The following is an 18,271-nucleotide window of genomic DNA, read 5'->3' as shown; positions in this document are numbered from 1 at the left end:
CATATTTAGACAAATAGATTAGCCCATGTGAATTTCTTGTTGTTGATAATGAATATGGTGGTACTCTCATCCTATTTGTCCTTTTGAAAATTTTATGAAGAATATGTTAGACATGTCCAAATATAAATTTTGTTAATTTTTTGATGAGTAAAGGTTATTTTTTCCATATTCTCTTTCTCTATTTTTCCTTTTTTATTCAAAAACTTGTCTTTATTAAAAATTTGTGTTTTAGTTGTTATAATTATCTTTAATTTTGTTTTTAGTTTCTATCTAATTATCTTTAAGGATTTAAAACATGAAATTTTATAAATTAGACACTATAAAGTAATACCAAAAAAAACTTATTCGAAAAGAAAATTAACAACTTAGGCAATACTATGTCCATTATTTCTATTCTGCCAATATTCATCTTCCCAAACTTCTACTTGTCTTGTTGAATTAGCTTTTCTCTCTAAAATTTCTTGTATGGTCAAAGAATCATATGGAGGAAGAATGGTGCATGGATTTGAATCACTAGGAGACATCACCATTGACTCTTCCATAAACTTCCTATGTGTACCATCATAATCACATGCCATTGTTTCTGAGCAAAGTTCCTCAGCTCCTTGAGGTATAGTTGGTTTGAATCTCAAAAGCTTTGCATATCCATTAAGAAGATGGAACATGTAATCATATATATTGTTCATGGCTAAGTCCTCTTGCATGAATTTGCTAGCAGCTTTTCCTATTGCTTGTGCCTAATAGGTAAATTATAGGAAATATTAATATTTGATGTTGATTTATTATGGCATATACTTAACAAATGAAAGAAATACCTTATCAGAATGGTTGTTGCCCCATTCCACAGCAAACTTAAGGGAGGTGCATTTAGTATTGTCTCTAATGGGCCAATAGTGTTGTAATGGAACCATGCCTCTCATGAAAAAATCATAGTAATTGGGTCTTACATATAATGTCATGGAATCACATGCCAAAATGTATTTTTCACTCACAGACCAAGCAATTCCTTCTATGTATATCTTGTACCTATACAAAACCATCAATGCACACAACATTCAGTTAAACTAACAATGAGTCTTTAGCAAAAGATATATTTACATTACCTATGGGTACATTGGTTTGCTAAGTTGGATTCTTTGTAACCTTCATTGGTTTCTTTAGCCCAATCCTTGACACAAACATAAATACAATGAGTTAATATTCCTTTGATTTGAATTGGAAGAAAAACATATTGAAAAAACTGATTGAAAAATACTTGTATATATATGTGATTCTTCCAATCATTTTCTGATGTAACATTGCATGTCAGAAGATCATTCCTAGTTGCAGCAACTGTAGGGTTCCCTTTCCAATAAGCATAAGGTACTCTATCCTTCCACTTAGTCCTTTTGTTCCCTTCTTTTATATCTTTCATGATTCCATTCCATGGCTTTATATTTATCTCAGCCCTATTCAAATATTATTATTACTTAAACATTGCTTTAAAATATAATTAAGGAAGAAGTGAAGTTAATTTCGCACTTACCATCCCCAAAAAGACCAATCAGGAAAAACGATATCCAAACTCCATTGATCAGAACAATATCCAAACAAAGGCGGAGGTGAAGCATTTGGGCCTTGAAACTCATCGGACCGAATAACAGGCCTATCTTCACAATCGAACATTAGTTCTAAATCCGGTAACTTGCCAGGATACAATCTTAACAGTTGCACAATACTCCACAAAGTGAACACATCTCTTGTGTGAAAAGACTTCATATACTTCTCCACATATAGTTTTCCGTCCACAATCACAGCCTTAAAGTTTGCAGTTCTTCTTCCTCCTTCCAGCATTTCTCTTGTGATCCCTTTATCTTTCCATGGCTTTAGATCTTCATGGATCCATCTAAAGTATGAGGGACAAACATGGCTATTTTGATTGGTTGGGTTATGTTTTGTAGGATAGTAGTCTCTTGGACATGTTTGTTTCTCAGTCTTGTTCCCTTTGGTGCATCTAAGTGGATACTCTTGTTCTTTGTGTGTGTTTGTGTGGATGGATGAAGGGTTTTGATTTCGAACAAAATCACCTGAAAATATATACTTAAAAAATAATTGCCAAATTAGTTTCTTGTTAAAATACAGTTTTATAAACAGTGCAAGAAGAATGATATTTTGTTTTCCAAAATTGCATGCTATATGATTATGCATGAAAACTCACATTATTGGAAGGTGCAAAATAACAAAAAGCTGCTACTAAGCATAAAAGAGCAACCACAGTGGAGGTAACTGCTGCAACTTTTGCTTCCTTGGAGAATCTCTTCTTATGATTAGATTTGGAACCTCTTCGAAATAGTTTCAGATATGTTTTATTGTACTTGTTCATGTTTGAGATCAATAAATCTGGCTTAAGTCTTGTGTGGTGCTGTTATTATCTATGAGAGACTTATATACATGCATGAGAAACTCGAAAACTATATAAAATAAAGGGTGTTGAAAGAGAGAGGAGCAATGGATGTAAAATGAATATGGTCCCTCTATTGTTAAAGTTTTATTGTTCTTAGTTTAAGTCCACTAAGTTTAGGTGAGTGAGTCTAGTCTATAGAGGTGACTTATTCAAAACAATTTAGGTCTAGTTAATAAACTAATTGATAATTGATATCAAATAAGTTAATTTTTTGAATTTGTAGTGTTTGATAAAATTTAAATTTAATTACACTTTTAAATTTAAACAATTTTATTCTCCTCGTATTTTTTTCACTTCAAAATAATGACAAGTTCATTTTTAAATGAATTTTTCATTTGTGAAACGTATCTAATCATCTTCTAGAAGTTAAGAGATGGAAAATATAAGAGACATGTGAATACAAATTGATATGTCATCAGTTTTTCAGTGCAAAAAAGTTAGAAGGAGACCAACAATATTTAAATTTAGGATTAAATATGTTTTTGGTCCTTACAAAATTATCAAATTTGACTTTTAGTCCTTATAAAAAATTATGTTTTAGTCTCTACAAAATTATTTATGCATGTAGTTTTAGTCTCTGTAGAAGGACTAAAACGTCACGCAAAAATAATTTTATAAGGACTAAAATATGACATTTTTTATTGGGATTAAAAGTCAAATTTGAGATATTTATAGGGACAACAAACATATTTAACCCTTAAATTTAAAATAGAAATTTTAGTTTCGTGAATGAGGTAAAATTAGAGATCAAAATTATAGGTGTATCTAAGATCTCTTGCGTCAAGTGGACTAATGTTTGTAAACATAAGAAGAAAGATGGTCTTGGTATTCCGGATTTTTGTTTGGTTAATTTGGCCCTTCTGAACAAGTGACACTGACAACTTATCTCGAGTGCATTGGCTCTTACGTGTGATATTTATTTGCAAGATATAGTGTCCTTACTATTTCCTCCTTTATGGAAGGTATGTCTTCCATCTTTCATTCGACATCTTCTTGGTGGGAAGGTGTGTCCCTCCTTGAGTTCAAAACTAAGGAGTCTTATCGTTGAGTTTGTGGCCAACCTTCATAAGAAAATGGAAACTGGCCTTCTTAGTTCTTTCTGGAATGATTCTTGGACTGAGACCACTTCTCTCAGATCCAGGTTCCCTAGGCTCTTTACTATCTCTAATTAGTAGGCTCGACCCATATGAAAGAGTAGCGTGTTGAGAATGGGACTTTGTTTTGGGATCTGAGGTGGAGGAAAAAATTTCTTTTTGACAGTGAACATGAGATGATTGTCAACTTCCTATTCTTTGGATATTGATAACCGGTGGTGGCATCATTCTAAGGACACTATTTTTTCAATTATTGCGGCATATTCTGACCTCCTTGAGAATGATTTTCTATGTGATCTTTAGATTAATCATGTGGACTTGGTTCTTCCTCTCATTTAGGGTAGTTAGACCCCCTTCTAAAGTGGTTGTGTTCTCTTGAAAACTTCTTCAAAATAAGGTTCCTACCATAGAGAACATGCTTATACGAAGGATCCTACTGAATCTCAAAGAATTTTCTTGTCCAATGTGTAGGGCACTAGATTCAACTTTTCATATATTTGTGACCTATAGGATGAAAAGGTCCATCTAGTATAGGGTTTTTAGATGTTTGGGGATGTTTTTTTTGTTCTTCCTATGGATCTTTAGTATTTTTTTCTAGATGTTTATTCCACTAGAAGGTGTATCTTGGATTAGGGGTTCTCTTTTATGATATCGAACTCAATTGCATGGTCACTATAGAATTTCCATAATGATATTGTGCTTTCAGGTTCTTCTACTATTGTGAAGGTTGTGGAAGAAAAGAATATTTTCTTAGCATGAAAAATGGTATCTTGTTAGGTCAACAATGATCAATCTTGATAAGTCCAGGATCATCATCGATGTGGGAAGCTCGTGTGACCTTATGTATGCATAAATTTTTATAAGCTTGGACTAAAAAGAGAGAAGATATCTTCGTACAAGAGATCTGACCTACACGCCTTCAACAACACTGTAATTCGAACTTGGGGATATATAAGGTCGATGGTGACCTTGGAAGAAGGGAGAGATACCAGGGCGGTGGACATGAAATTCCCAGTGATTCCATGTAAAAGGGTTTACAATTGCATCATAGAAAGACCTTTCCTAACAATGTTGGATGTGGTGGCCTCTCTGGTCCACCTCAAATTAAAGTATCACAGTATCCATTATGAGTCAGTAACAATCTACGTCCACTTGTCTGGAGCACGAAGGATAAATAAAGCCTTGAAACACTGTCAAAAAAAGAAAGACAAAGAGAAGTCAACGGAGATCAATGTAGCCTCTTCAATAAGCACCTAGAAAAGGTAGATCTTCCATTACCTTATACTCATGTAGTACTATCTTTTTCAAAATAAATGAATATAGTTTCACTAAATTCTCTTCTTTATGATTCTAAATGATATGCACAAATTAGGCGTGTTGTCTCAAATGCCACATGTGTGAGACTAAAGCAATGAAACCCACAGAAAACAAATTAGAGGCGTTGTCGCAAACTCTGCAAATGTATGACCGTATCAATCAAAACCCCACAACAAAATCACATATACAAAAACAACAAACCAAAAAAGATAATCTAGTCCCTCTCCACTATTTATACACTACAACACGGAAGGCCTACGAAAGCGCTTATTTTGGGCTTTAAAAGCGCTTTAAAGCGCTGTGAAAGCCAGCGCTGGCGTAGGTAACAAAAGCGCTCTGGTAGACCCCTCCTATAAGAGCCCTTTTCTGGAAAAAGCGCTCTGGTATCCCCCCCTATTAGAGCGTTTTTTCTGGAAAAAGCGCTCTGATAGCCCCCCCTATAAGAGCGCTTTTCCAAAAGCGCTTTCGTAGGTTGCGTTTTTTATTTTATTTTTTATGCTTTTTTTTTATAAACCTATTATTTTTATAATTTCTAAACCTGCATTTATGGCAGCATTCTTTCATGAACCTGTAATTTACCATTGTTATCCCATAAACCTATAATTTACAATCGTAATCCCATTATTTCAGTAATCTCATTATTTCAACAAAGAAGCGATTTCGATTATATACTAAACATGCATTATAATTATACCATTGTAATTAATCCAAAATATATATACACCGATTCACATATTTCTAACATGAAAACAACTAAACCAATTCACATGACATTATAACAATAAGAAAATCATCCCTAAACAACTAAATCAACTAAATCGGTCCTAGTCCTGCAAAGTCTGAACATCTTCAAATGACTGAAAATCTTCACAATCTGCAAAATAAAAATAATATAATCAAAATAAAATTATTATTATATAAAGGCTCTAAAATAAGAAGGTAAAGAGTAGAACGAGTATATATATATATATATATATATATATATATATATATATATATATATATATATATATATATATATATATATATATATATATATGTCGTGTAAAAAGAATAATCAAATTAAATATATCATTTATTGTAAATTAGTTCAACAAATTTTGTACATAAAGTTTACCTTAAATTTAACACAGCCACGTCATATAGCCCAGAGGGATAAAGCAATATAGATCACTAACAATAATCCTGTCACAGACACCCTCAAGAACAACATTAGCTACATGTTATTGACAGGAACACTATTAGAAACTCAACCAACAGCATGTCAAACAATTACAGAATTTGAGAAGTTGTTACCAAATTGATCAAAAGAGCCCAGTATCCTTGTGAGCTTTCTACTATCTCTTAGCAATATAAGAAGTTTCTCTGCAACAACAATTAATGTAAAGTTCACAACCAATTGACAGGAAAAATTAGACACAAATAAAAGTTGAATATTAATTTCTATGACAAATAATACATGACAACTAGTTACTACTACTTACCCTTCAGTGTTTTCCTTCATCTTTGAGCTATGCTATATCTACACTTATTTTCCTACACTTGTATATTACACCGTATATTTTAACACAGATAGATACTTGTGCACAGAAATTAAGATAGAATAAATTAATAAAAAATGAATTGTATACCTTGTATGTAGAAAATTACGGTGTTGGTGTAAGCTAGGGGTGTATGTTTACTCAATCAATAAATGTTGCAATCATGAGAAGGGGTTGTTGGACTAGAAATTTGAAGGTTTTGTTGGACTTAACCTGCATCGCCTCATTTCTATCCAAGTTGTATTGTGTCACAGAATATGAATCAAATAACTGTACCCCGAAGGATCCTGCCACAGAAGACTTCGGGGTACAATTACTTGATTCATATTCTGTGGAACATAATCGGCAGGGGCACATTGTGTTCTATCCTTTACCAGTCCATCCACTGTTTGAAGCTCAACCTACAATAGAAAAACGTGATTATTACTAACTACATATAGAAAATCTTGAATCATGTAAAAGTTGATGAAACAGATATCCCTTGTAGGTCTCATTCTCAATAACATCTTCTACTTACTTGATACATGTCTTCAATACTCTAAATCACTGATAAAAACCTAACAAAAGCGCTTTATAAAAGTTTAATAGCTCAGATTGTCATTTAAAATGATTAGTTTGTCATTTATAAAAGTTTAATAGCTCAGTTTATTTTATGATTGTCATCTATGGCTAGTTAAAAGTAGAATGTTAATTTCCAGATACATTATATTGAAGAAAAAAAATTAGAATGTGAAAGCTAAAAGAGTTCAAAAGTTCCCTAGAAATGAATGTTCTCAACACGTTCCACATTGGAACTCGTAATAGTGGCTAATAAAACAAAAAGTCCTATGCTTTATGTCCAGAAAAGATCATGTAAAAAGCGATCAATGCTGGAGGCCCTTTAAATCAATTCATACTAAATTAAAAAGTGTATAAAACTATAGATAATACATCTATAGATGTAAATACTAACTTCACGGATCTAATGAAACTTTTATTCCAAAAACAAATTACTTGAGTTTTTTTTTTCTGCATAAAAACCTAACAAACTTTGTCTTCAATACTCTAAATCACACTAATAAATATAATCCCTTGTAGGTCTCATTATCAATAACATCTTCTACTTACTTGATACATGTCTTCAATACTCAAAATCACTGATAAAAACCTAACAAACTTTGTCTTCAATACTCTAAATCACACTGATAAAACCTAAATCACTGATAAATTAAAAAAGCCCCAATAATATTAACTATAACCCTAAATAAAATTTTGTATTTTTGAAAGCAAACAATGAAAAAAAGGAAAATTTCCGGCACAAAACCCTAACCTGAACAGAGAAGAGACGGTTGAAGGGTGGCGATGGAGTGAGGAAGGCGGCGGCGGAGTCGGTTGAAGGCTGGAGAGGGAGTGAGGACGGCGGAGCAACGAAAGGAAGAAGAAGGTTCGCGTGTTTTGGATCTGAAACAAAACGCGTGTGTTTGTAAAATATATAATTTTTTAAATGGGCTACCAGAGCGCTTTTCAAAAGCGCTTTAATAACACCCCCTACTAGAGCGCTTTTATCCCAAAAGCGCTTTCGTAGCACCCACCCTATAAGAGCGCTTTTAAAAGCGCTTTCATAACCCCCCTACCAGAGCGCTTTTTAAAAGCGCTCTCATACCCCCCCCCCCCTACCAGAGCGCTTTTTGAAAGCGCTCTCATAACCCCCCCTACCAGAGCGCTTTTTTTGCATCATTTTCCCTTGTTTATTAATTTTGTTTTTAGCGAGCCCTACGAGAGCGCTTTTGCTAAAAGCGCTTTAGTAGCTGCGCTGCTACAGCTTAAATTTGGCGTAGTGATAACTAGCCACTCCAGAGGCAGAGGTGAGTCCCCATTACATCGCCCTTAAACCAAGGTTAAACTTGGGGATAAGAAAGTGATATCGACCTTTGGCCCATACAGTCCCCAGAAACGTCCAACAAAACTACTACACATAACCTTAGACATCAACAAATTCCCAAAGAAACAAACTCGAAAAACTAAAGCAATACTATAATAGGTAAATACAATGTTAAGTAAACAAATAAGAAAATGCCCTAGAGCAACATTAATGCGATCTATTTACAACAAATATTACACCAAGAAGACTCTTCCCGAAATTATCCGTATCAACACATTGATGGATTAAAAACAGCACTGTTGTAAATTCAATGCTAAGAACAAAGTATAAAACAAGGGAAGAATAAAGACTAAGGAAGAAGAAGTACACAAGAATTGGTTATAACTGCTATTCTTTTATTTTCTCTTAGAAAACAAGATTACAAGTTTACAAGAATAACAAATAACCTCTCTCACCCTAAATTAGGATTTGCAGTGTGCAATGAAGAGAGACTAGTATGCTATTTATAATAAAACCTAACATACTAACTAATGGGCTTTTTCCATAAGGCCCATTACACAATCTAACTTAATATATAAGCTAACTTAACAAATTAGAGTTTAAACACCAAAACCAAATTTAACATGCTAACAACCCTAGCATCTTCGACACCAGCATGTGAACAACCTTCGACTTCATGCTTAATCTTGTCGAAGCAAGAAGCTACCCTTCGACCATACTAGAGTTCGATCCACTATCTCACAAGCACCTTGAAATCTTTTTTCTTTTCTTCATTCTGTGATGCTCGTTGTGCAACATTTGCACCTTCAACAAGAGAATTCACATCGTTCTTGATCACTTCAAGGACATCTTGGTAGTCAAACAACACCTTCATTTGTTTGCACCATTTATCGTAATCCTTCGTATCAAGGATAGATAGATTTGTAGGAAATTTTTTATTGGAGACAAAAGTCATGATTGTACACTAGGTGTTTGATGCATCGAACCAGACTCTTGATGTAAAATGTTAGAACTTGAAATCATAAGGTTGGTGAATAATTGAGTGATTGAGTGTGGAGATGAAAGAATGAGACTTAGAATTAAAGAGAGTAATTGAGGGTAAAATATGAAATTAAAATCATTCAAAAGATATCCCAACAATTATATTTTAAAATAAAAATTATAATAAAATTTTGTAAAAACAAAGATTAAACTCATGTAAAAAAAATTGAAACTTACCCTTTACGAATATATATTAATAAATAAATTATCACTATAATATACTTATAATTAAATTGAGTTTTATTAAACTTTTCATTTAAAATTTTGTGAGGTATAACCTTTATTTAGGCTGGCCTACATGATACACTTATACTTGGACCATGTTTCATTTATTCTTAATTAATAAATAAGGCACTAGCATGTTGCCAGGACGGAAAGGCACCAAAATGTAGACCACAATTTTTCAGTAGGTGTTACTCCTAACTGCTCAATTACTTCAAATATAGGCCAACATTATTAAGAAAACTATATTATAATATATTTACATATAGAAAATTAATATTACTTTAAGATTCAACTAGTTTTCCTAGCTATGTGCTTGCTTCTTTTGAGTTTTTCAATAAATATTTGATTTTATTAATACAATTTCCTTGAAAATATGGTCACTTAAATTTTGGTACCTATAATTGTAAATTCGGTAAATTTAACAAGGAAATTTCAAAATATATTTTATTTAATCACTTCAGTTTTTATTGATGTGGTACATTTTTGCAGTGGAAGGACAAAATAATCCTAAAACTCGAACGATCAGACATCAACCAGCAAACACCAGAAACTCATAAATGACTGTTACAAATAATCTCATAACAATCAAAATTAGCCCCAAACAACTTTTTGCTCATAAAAAGATCTCGTGTAGTTGGAGATTCTAATAAAAGAAATGATATTTTGACTAGAGCTAACAATTGAATTTAGGCTTAAATATACTTTTCGTCCTTGTAAGTTAGCGTGTTTTTGATTTTCGTCCCTGTAAGTTATTTTTTTTGGATTTTAGTCCTTATATTTCAGTTTCGCGTTCGTTTTAGTCCCTAAAATCAAAATCCGTAGGAAATTTCACAAAAAAATCCGCAGGTAACCTGCAGATTTTCCTGCAGATTTTGGCTTTAGGGACTAAACCTCAAGCAAAAAGTAAGATATAGGGACTAAAACCTAAAAAAATAACTTACAGAGACGAAAATCAAAAACACGCTAACTTACAGGGACGAAAAGTGTATTTAAGCCTTGAATTTATTAAGACAAAATCAATCCAATTCATTCACCAAATAAAAAAAAATTAACAGATGACATAAATTTCATCCATTTATATACATGAATTGATCTAATTCATCCAACATATTTTAATAATCTAGTAGATTATTTTCATCATATACTTTAAATCCATTAAATTAGAGTTTTTTTTAGAAAATAAAAAATTGAATTTTTCGAATATAAAAAAAATCGAGTTTTTTCGAAAAAACAAAATAATTGAGTTTTTCGAAAAACAAAAAAAAATCAAGTTTTTTCGAAAATATGAAATATCGAGTTTTTCTTAAAAACGAAAAGAATTGCGTTTTTGGAAAAACAAAAAAAATCGAGTTTTTTGGAAAAAAAATCAAATTTTTTGAGAAAATGGGAAAATCGAGTTTTTCAGAAAATTGAAAAAAATTGAATTTTTCAAAAAAACAAAAAAGTTGAGTTTTTCGAGAAAAAAAAATCAAGTTTTTTAGAAAAACAAAAAAAAGGTGTTTTGTTTTTCCATCCTTGTACCATTGACATTTTACTAACTTACGGTTACACTGTTGTATACTTGATGTGTAGTGGGCCTTGCATGGTATACATATTCTTTCTTTTTGCATATTTAGGGGTATAAATGAGATTTTACCTCATAATTAATTTTTTCCCTCACAAAATTCTGAATGCTTAGAGTTATAATCACAAAATATATTGTGAGAACTATAGTCTGTTAAAGTCTATACCATACTTATTTGATTTAATATGTGATAACAAAAACATAGGATACTTTAACTTAGTTAATGCTGTGAGTACCTCTTGTTTTAAATTAGAAAATTAGAGTTGCAATTTATTTCTTCATAAAGATTATTGACTTATGACTGCTCTGTTTTTCAGTGACCAAGCATAAACCCTTATATGAAACAGAATATTCTATTCATAATATTGATGAAAGTTGGATGAAGGAGTAGAACAAAACTGTACTGCATGAATCATTGAAGTTTCCTACCTAAAACTCATTTATGCTCGGTGAAGATTTTGGTGGTGTGGAAGACAGCGGCCCATTTCCTGTTGGTGAAGATCTTGTTTGTGTTGGAGACAAGGGGAAGAGTTTTCAAATTTGACTTCTCCAAAGGTTTTAGTCGATGAAAAAATCATAAAATTATGGTATATAAGGATAATACTTCAAAAGCTCCTCGTTTAGCCATGGGATAAACTTCAAATCAACGTGTGATAATGTTAGAAATTATGCACTATCAAAACTTTTTGGTTGATCTTCTTCTCTGCAGTTTGATTGATGTCATATTTAAAGTGAGTATCTATCTTGTCTATAAAAAATATCAACGTATATGAAGTTTATTTATTATCTATGATGTTGGATTTGTGTGTAGGCTAGGATGGCTATGATGGTATGGTTCAGCTGAAGGTTTTAGGCTTCAATAAGATGATTCTAATTATGTTAACCAAGATTTTGTCACAAATTAATTCCTTTATGCCGCAAATGTTTCTTGATTTGTGATGGGTAACAAGTTTGGGTGGATAACTTTTTGTCAATAAGTTTGGGTGGATGAATTTATGAACGAAAAAGATAATATGCTTGACATTCTTTCATAGAGGTGGAAATTGAATTCATTAAGATAAAATTCATTCAATCCATCCATTAAAAAATTCATCCAATCTATCTACCAAATAAAAAAAGAAAGTTAACGGAATGGACAAAATCCATCCATTTATACACATGGATTGGTCCAATTCATCCAACATATTTTAATAATTCAATGAATTATTTTTCTCATATTTTAAATCCATTACATCATTTAAAAATAAATATTTTTTTACACAAATAAAAAATTGACTTTTTTTCGAATATACAAAAAATTGTGTTTTTGGGAAAAATGAAAAACAAAAAATCTAGTTTTTCGAAAATATTAAAAAAACGTTTTTTCGAAAAATGGAAAAAATGATTTTTTTTGGAAAAACAAAAAAAATGTTTTTAGGAAAACGGAAAATAAACGAGTTTTTCAGAAAAACAAAATCGAGTTTTTCAAAAAAACAAAACAAGGGGGAAAAAATCAAATTTTCCAGAAAAATGAAAAAAAACTAGTTTTTCATAAAACGGAAAAAAATCGATTTTTTCAGAAAAATGGCAAATGGAGTTTTTTAAAAAATATGAAAAATCGAGTTTTCGGAAAACTGAAAAAATCGAGTTTCTCGTAAAAACGATTAAATTGAGTTTTTAGAAAAACCAAAAAAACAGAGTTTTTTAGGAAATATGAAAAATCAAGTTTATTAGAAAAACGGAAAAAAATTAGTTTTTCAGAAAAACAAAAAAAAACGTGTTTTTTCGTAAATAAGAAAAAACTAGATTTTTGGGAAAGCGAAAAAATCAAGTTTTTTTGGAAATACAAAAATAAATTGAGTTTTCAAAAATACGAAAAAATCATGCGAAAAATCGTGTTTTTTTTTCGAAAATATAGAAAATCAAGTTTTTTTGGTAACACAAAAAATTCAATTTTTTTCAAATATATGAAAACCATGTTTTTGGGAAATATGAAAATTCAATTTTTTCGAAAATACAAAAAATCGAGTTTTTCACGAAATACGAAAAAAAATCAATTTTTTCCTTGAAAACGAAAAAAACGTTTTTTTAAATACACAAAAAAAATTCCCGCAGATACAAAAATTTAATTTTTCTTGAAAATAAAAAAGAAGACAATTTCTCATCCCACCTCATGGCCTTCTTACGCACCACTGAATTGACCAAATTGCCCTCGTGCTTCCGTAGATGCACTTCCAGAAGCACCTTTTTGTGTAACATTGTCTTATGCCGTAGATGCACATACGGAGCACTTCCGTAGAAGCATCTACGTAAATGTTTGACGTTATAATTCGCGCCAGACCTTTCTCCTCCCTCATTCTCTTCATTCCAAACTTCTATCTCTCAAACTCTCTAAACGTCAAACACTCGGCCTACATTGTCAACATAAAGTATCAAGACATTCCATCAAGTTCAAATCGTTATTTAACCGGTAAATTTTCAACATTTTGACTTATTTTAAAGTATTTTGAAATCGAATTGAATATGATTTTTTGGTGTAGAAATGATTGGATAGGATTAGAGATATTGTTTAGAGACAATGTAGGTGTTGTTTGTGGTTTATTTTGGACGATCAATCAAAAAATGGGGTTTTGGGGTGACTAAACGGTGCAGTTACGCCACTGTTGCGTTTCTAAGCTTCAGGGGCTTCCGTAGATGCACCTACGAAAGAGAAGAACGTTAGGGCATTTCATAGGTGCACCTACGGAAGCACCATACATTTTAAAAATAAGATGCTTTCGTAGGTGCATCTACGGAAGCACCATACATTTTGAAACTAAGATGCTTCTGTAGGTGCATCTACGGAAAGAGTTTTTTTTTAATTTCTTGTTTATTTATAAATTATTGTTCATGTATAGATACCTATTAGATAAGTAGATGTTATCACAATGCAGACATAATGACTCACGGGCCGAATAAAGATATACATGGGAGGATTGCACAGAACTCATCCGTACGTCGTGAACAGACGCGTGTATTATCACAGGTGACTAATGGAGCTATTGTTCCACCTGATACACCCGCTCCAGTCGGGCCTTCTACATCTATCCCAGTTGAGGAGCTATTAGCTACTGTTCCAGTTGATACACCCGCTCGAGTCGGACCTTCTACATTTTTCCCAGTTGAGGGGCTCTCAGCTGCTGTTTCAGTTGATACACCCGCTCCAGCCTGGCATTCTACACCTGTCCTAGTTGAGGGGCCTTCCTCGTCAACTACTACTTCACGGATGTCCCGGGATGAAGCTGAGGGTTCCTCACAGATGCCAACCCTTAGCATACGTCGTCGTGGCACTACTTCTACTTCTACTCCTGTGTCTGTGCCAATGACGGGCGATACAAGATCTGTTGTGCCACTTCCTGCGGGACACAGGGATGATCCGGTGCCAAAGCCTATCTGAATGCTTAGAGTTTCCCTCACAAAATTCTGAATGCTTAGAGTTATAATCACAAAATATATTGTGAGAACTATAGTCTGTTAAAGTCTATACCATACTTATTTGATTTAATATGTGATAACAAAAACATAGTATACTCTAACTTAGCTAATGTTGTGTGTACCTCTTGTTTTAAATTAGAAAATTAGAGTTGCAATTTATTTCTTCATAAAGATTATTGACTTATGACTGCTCTGTTTTTCAGTGACCAAGCATGAACCCTTGTATGAAACAGAATATTCTATTCATAATATTGATGAAAGTTGGATGAAGGAATGGAACAAAACTGTACTGCATGAATCATTGAAGTTTCCTACCTAAAACTCATTTATGCTCGGTGAAGATTTTGGTGGTGTGGAAGACAGCGGCCCATTTACTGTCGGTGAAGATCTTGTTTGTGTTGGAGACAAGGGGAAGAGTTTTCAAATTTGACTTCTCCAAGGGTTTTAGTCGATGAAAAAATCATAAAATTATGGTATATAAAGGATAATACTTCAAAAGCTCCTCGTCTAGCCATGGGATAAACTTCAAATCAACGTGTGATAATGTTAGAAATTATGCACTATCAATACTTTTTGGTTGATCTTCTTCTCTGCAGTTTGATTGATGTCATATTTAAAGTGAGTATCTATCTTGTTTATAAAAAATATCCATGTATCTTGTTTATGAAAAAATATGTCACGTATATCAAGTTTATTTATTATTTATGATGTTGGATTTGTGTGTAAGCTAGGATGGCTATGATGGACACCAAACTCAAGTTTTCTGATGGTATGGTTCAGCTGAAGGTTTTAGGCTTCAATAAGATGATTCTAATTATGTTAACCAAGATTTTGTCACAAATTAATTCCTTTATGCCGACGGATGTTTCTTGATTTGTGGTGGGTAACAAGTTTGGGTGGATAACTTTTTGTCAATAAGTTTGGGTGGATGAATTTATGAATGAGAAAGATAATATGCTTGACACTCTTTCATAGAGGTGGAAATTGAATTCATTAAGATAAAATCCATTCAATTCATCCGTTAGAAAATACATCCAATCTATCTACCAAATAAAAAAAGAAAGTTAACGGAATGGACAAAATCCATCCATTTATACACATGGATTGGTCCAATTCATTTAACATATTTTAACAATTCAATGATTTATTTTTCTCATATTTTAAATCCATTACATCATTCAAAAAATAAATATTTTTTTCACAAAGAAAAAATTGACTTTTTTTCGAATATACCAAAAATTGTGTTTTTGGGAAAAACGAAAAAACAAAAAATCAGAAAAACAAAAAAAAAGAGTTTTTTTTAAAACGAAAAAAATCGAGTTTTTCATAAAAACAAAAAAAAATGGAAAAAAAATCAAACTTTTCAGAAAAAACTAGTTTTTCATAAAACGGAAAAAATCGAGTTTTTCAGAAAAATGGCAAATTGAGTTTTTTAAAAAATATGAAAAAACGAGTTTTCGGAAAACTGAAAAAATCGAGTTTCTCGTAAAAACATTTAAATTGAGTTTTTAGAAAAACCAAAAAATAGAGTTTTTCGGAAATATGAAAAATCGAATTTATTAGAAAAACGGAAAAAATTTAATTTTTCAGAAAAACAAAAAAAACGTGTTTTTTCGTAAATAAGAAAAACCTAGATTTTTGGGAAAGCGAAAAATCGTGTTTCTTTTCGAAAATATAGAAAATCAAGTTTTTTTGGTAACACAAAAAAAAACGATTTTTTTCAAATATATGAAAACCATGTTTTTGGGAAATATGAAAATGCAATTTTTTCTAAAATACAAAATCGAGTTTTTCACGAAATACGAAAAAATCAATTTCTTCCTTGAAAACGAAAAAAACCTTTTTTAAATACAAAAAAAAAAAATTCCCGGAGATACAAAAAATTAATGTTTCTTGAAAATTAAAAAGAAGACAATTTCTCATCCCACCTCATGGCCTTCTTACGCACCACTGAATTGACCAAATTGCCCTCGTGCTTCCGTAGATGCACTTCCGGAAGCACCCTTTTTTGTGTAACATTGTCTTATTCCATAGATGCACATACGGAACACTTCCGTAGATGCATCTACGGAAATGTTTGACGTTATAACTCGCATCAGACCTTTCTCCTCCCTCATTCTCTTCATTTCAAACTTTTATCTCTCAAACTCTCTAAACGTCAAACACTCTCAAGCTCTCAAACTCTCTAAATGTCAAACACTCTCAAGATCTCAAACACTCGGCCTACATTGTCAACATAAAGTATCAAGACATTCCATCAATTTCAAATCGTTATTTAACCGGTAAATTTTCAACATTTTGACTTATTTTAAAGTATTTTGAAATCGAAATGAATATGATTCTTGGGTGTAGAAATGATTGGATATGATTAGAGATATTGTTTAGAGACAATATAGGTGTTGTTTGTGGTTTATTTTGGACGATCAATCAAAAAAATGGGGTTTTTGGGTGACTAAATGGTGCAGTTACGCCATTGTTGTGTTTCTAAGCTTCAGGGGCTTCCGTAGATGCACCTACGGAAGAGATGAACGTTAGGGCATTTCGTAGGTGCATCTACGGAAGCACCATACATTTTGAAAATAAGATACTTTCGTAGGTGCATCTACGGAAGCACCATACATTTTGAAACTAAGACTGGGAGTGGTAACAATCTTATCCCCTTCTACTTATTATATATTTGTGATAGTAAATTAAAATAACCGTGTTTTTTCTTTCAGGCTTGGATACTACAGCACTTTCCAAACATTACTGGTTGGCGAGAGGTGTCGACCTACACTGAGCTCATGTCGCGTGCCAGTAGATTCAGCCCCCGCAGAGGGAACCAGGAGCCTCTACCTTACAGGTACGCACTTGATCGCATTGCTGTCGAGGACGTACGATACGACTGCTATGCTGAGCACCTAGAGACGATTCCCTTTGATGAGATAGCGTTGTATTTTGGATGGTTGGCCGCCAACTCGAGAATCCATGTACGATATCTTCCGGAGCACGTCATGCGTCAGTTTTGCTACGCACAGACGATACCTCGCAACCCTATAGCCTCCTCTCCTGTCACAATGACTCGTCAGCAGTTAGATGAGGTCTTTGCAGACTGGAAGCATCACATGGTTCCTGAGGAGGCTTGGGCGATGAGTTCAGAGAGCGACTAGAGCTGCACCGAGGGATACATCACCTGGTACTACAGGATGTCACACCGGTACATGCTGCCCGCTGCACCTGGAGATCCGCCTAGACCAGCCCACAAGGAGATTTTGCAGGCTCATCAGGATGAGATGGACCACACTCACGATATCCTTCCTCGGTGTCGTGAGATAGCTGACACGGGACTGGAAGCTATTGCAAATGGTATATTTCCTGAGGGGTCTGCGCAGAGGCGTGTGGTAGATATTATGATTATGCTGGCACACGAGGTATTTTTATACCGTAGAAATCGTACCATGACTAGTGGGGCACTTGACGCTAGAGGCAGAGTAAGGAGAGGCCATGGTGGATGTAGAGGCGGAGGCCATGGTGGAGAGCATCAGGATGATGTCCGACACACACAATAGTGATGCATGTGGTATATTTTTATGTTTGTATTTTCTTTGATGATGTATGTATGTATGTATCTATGTTACTTATGTTAATTAATTTGATGATGTATTTGACATTATGAACGACATTATTTATACGATATATTTTTTTACTACTATTGTATTTAAAATGCGTCTCTTTAGTTTTACATTTGTATTT

At 33.0% G+C, this 18,271-nt stretch overlaps 2 protein-coding genes across 2 annotated transcripts; one reads left to right on the top strand and one right to left on the bottom strand.

Annotated features, from left to right (window-relative positions):
• Window positions 1-323: 323 nt before the first annotated feature.
• Window positions 324-2,421, bottom strand: LOC131618338 (uncharacterized). Its single transcript, XM_058889581.1, has 6 exons — window positions 2,198-2,421; window positions 1,526-2,079; window positions 1,256-1,448; window positions 1,104-1,168; window positions 816-1,026; window positions 324-737 (listed from the first exon to the last, which is right to left on the bottom strand). The coding sequence occupies exons 1-6, from the start codon at window positions 2,360-2,362 to the stop codon at window positions 366-368; spliced, it is 1,560 nt and encodes a 519-aa protein (XP_058745564.1). The 5' UTR covers window positions 2,363-2,421; the 3' UTR covers window positions 324-365.
• A 12,850-nt stretch (window positions 2,422-15,271) lies between these two features.
• Window positions 15,272-17,688, top strand: LOC131620027 (uncharacterized). Its single transcript, XM_058891053.1, has 2 exons — window positions 15,272-15,325; window positions 17,257-17,688. The coding sequence occupies exons 1-2, from the start codon at window positions 15,272-15,274 to the stop codon at window positions 17,686-17,688; spliced, it is 486 nt and encodes a 161-aa protein (XP_058747036.1).
• Window positions 17,689-18,271: the final 583 nt, after the last annotated feature.

Source organism: Vicia villosa, linkage group LG7, assembly GCF_029867415.1.
Source record: "Vicia villosa cultivar HV-30 ecotype Madison, WI linkage group LG7, Vvil1.0, whole genome shotgun sequence".
Taxonomy (NCBI): domain Eukaryota; kingdom Viridiplantae; phylum Streptophyta; class Magnoliopsida; order Fabales; family Fabaceae; genus Vicia; species Vicia villosa.
The sequence above is the reverse complement of the archived record's forward strand: the minus strand, read 5'-3'. Positions and strand labels throughout refer to the sequence as shown.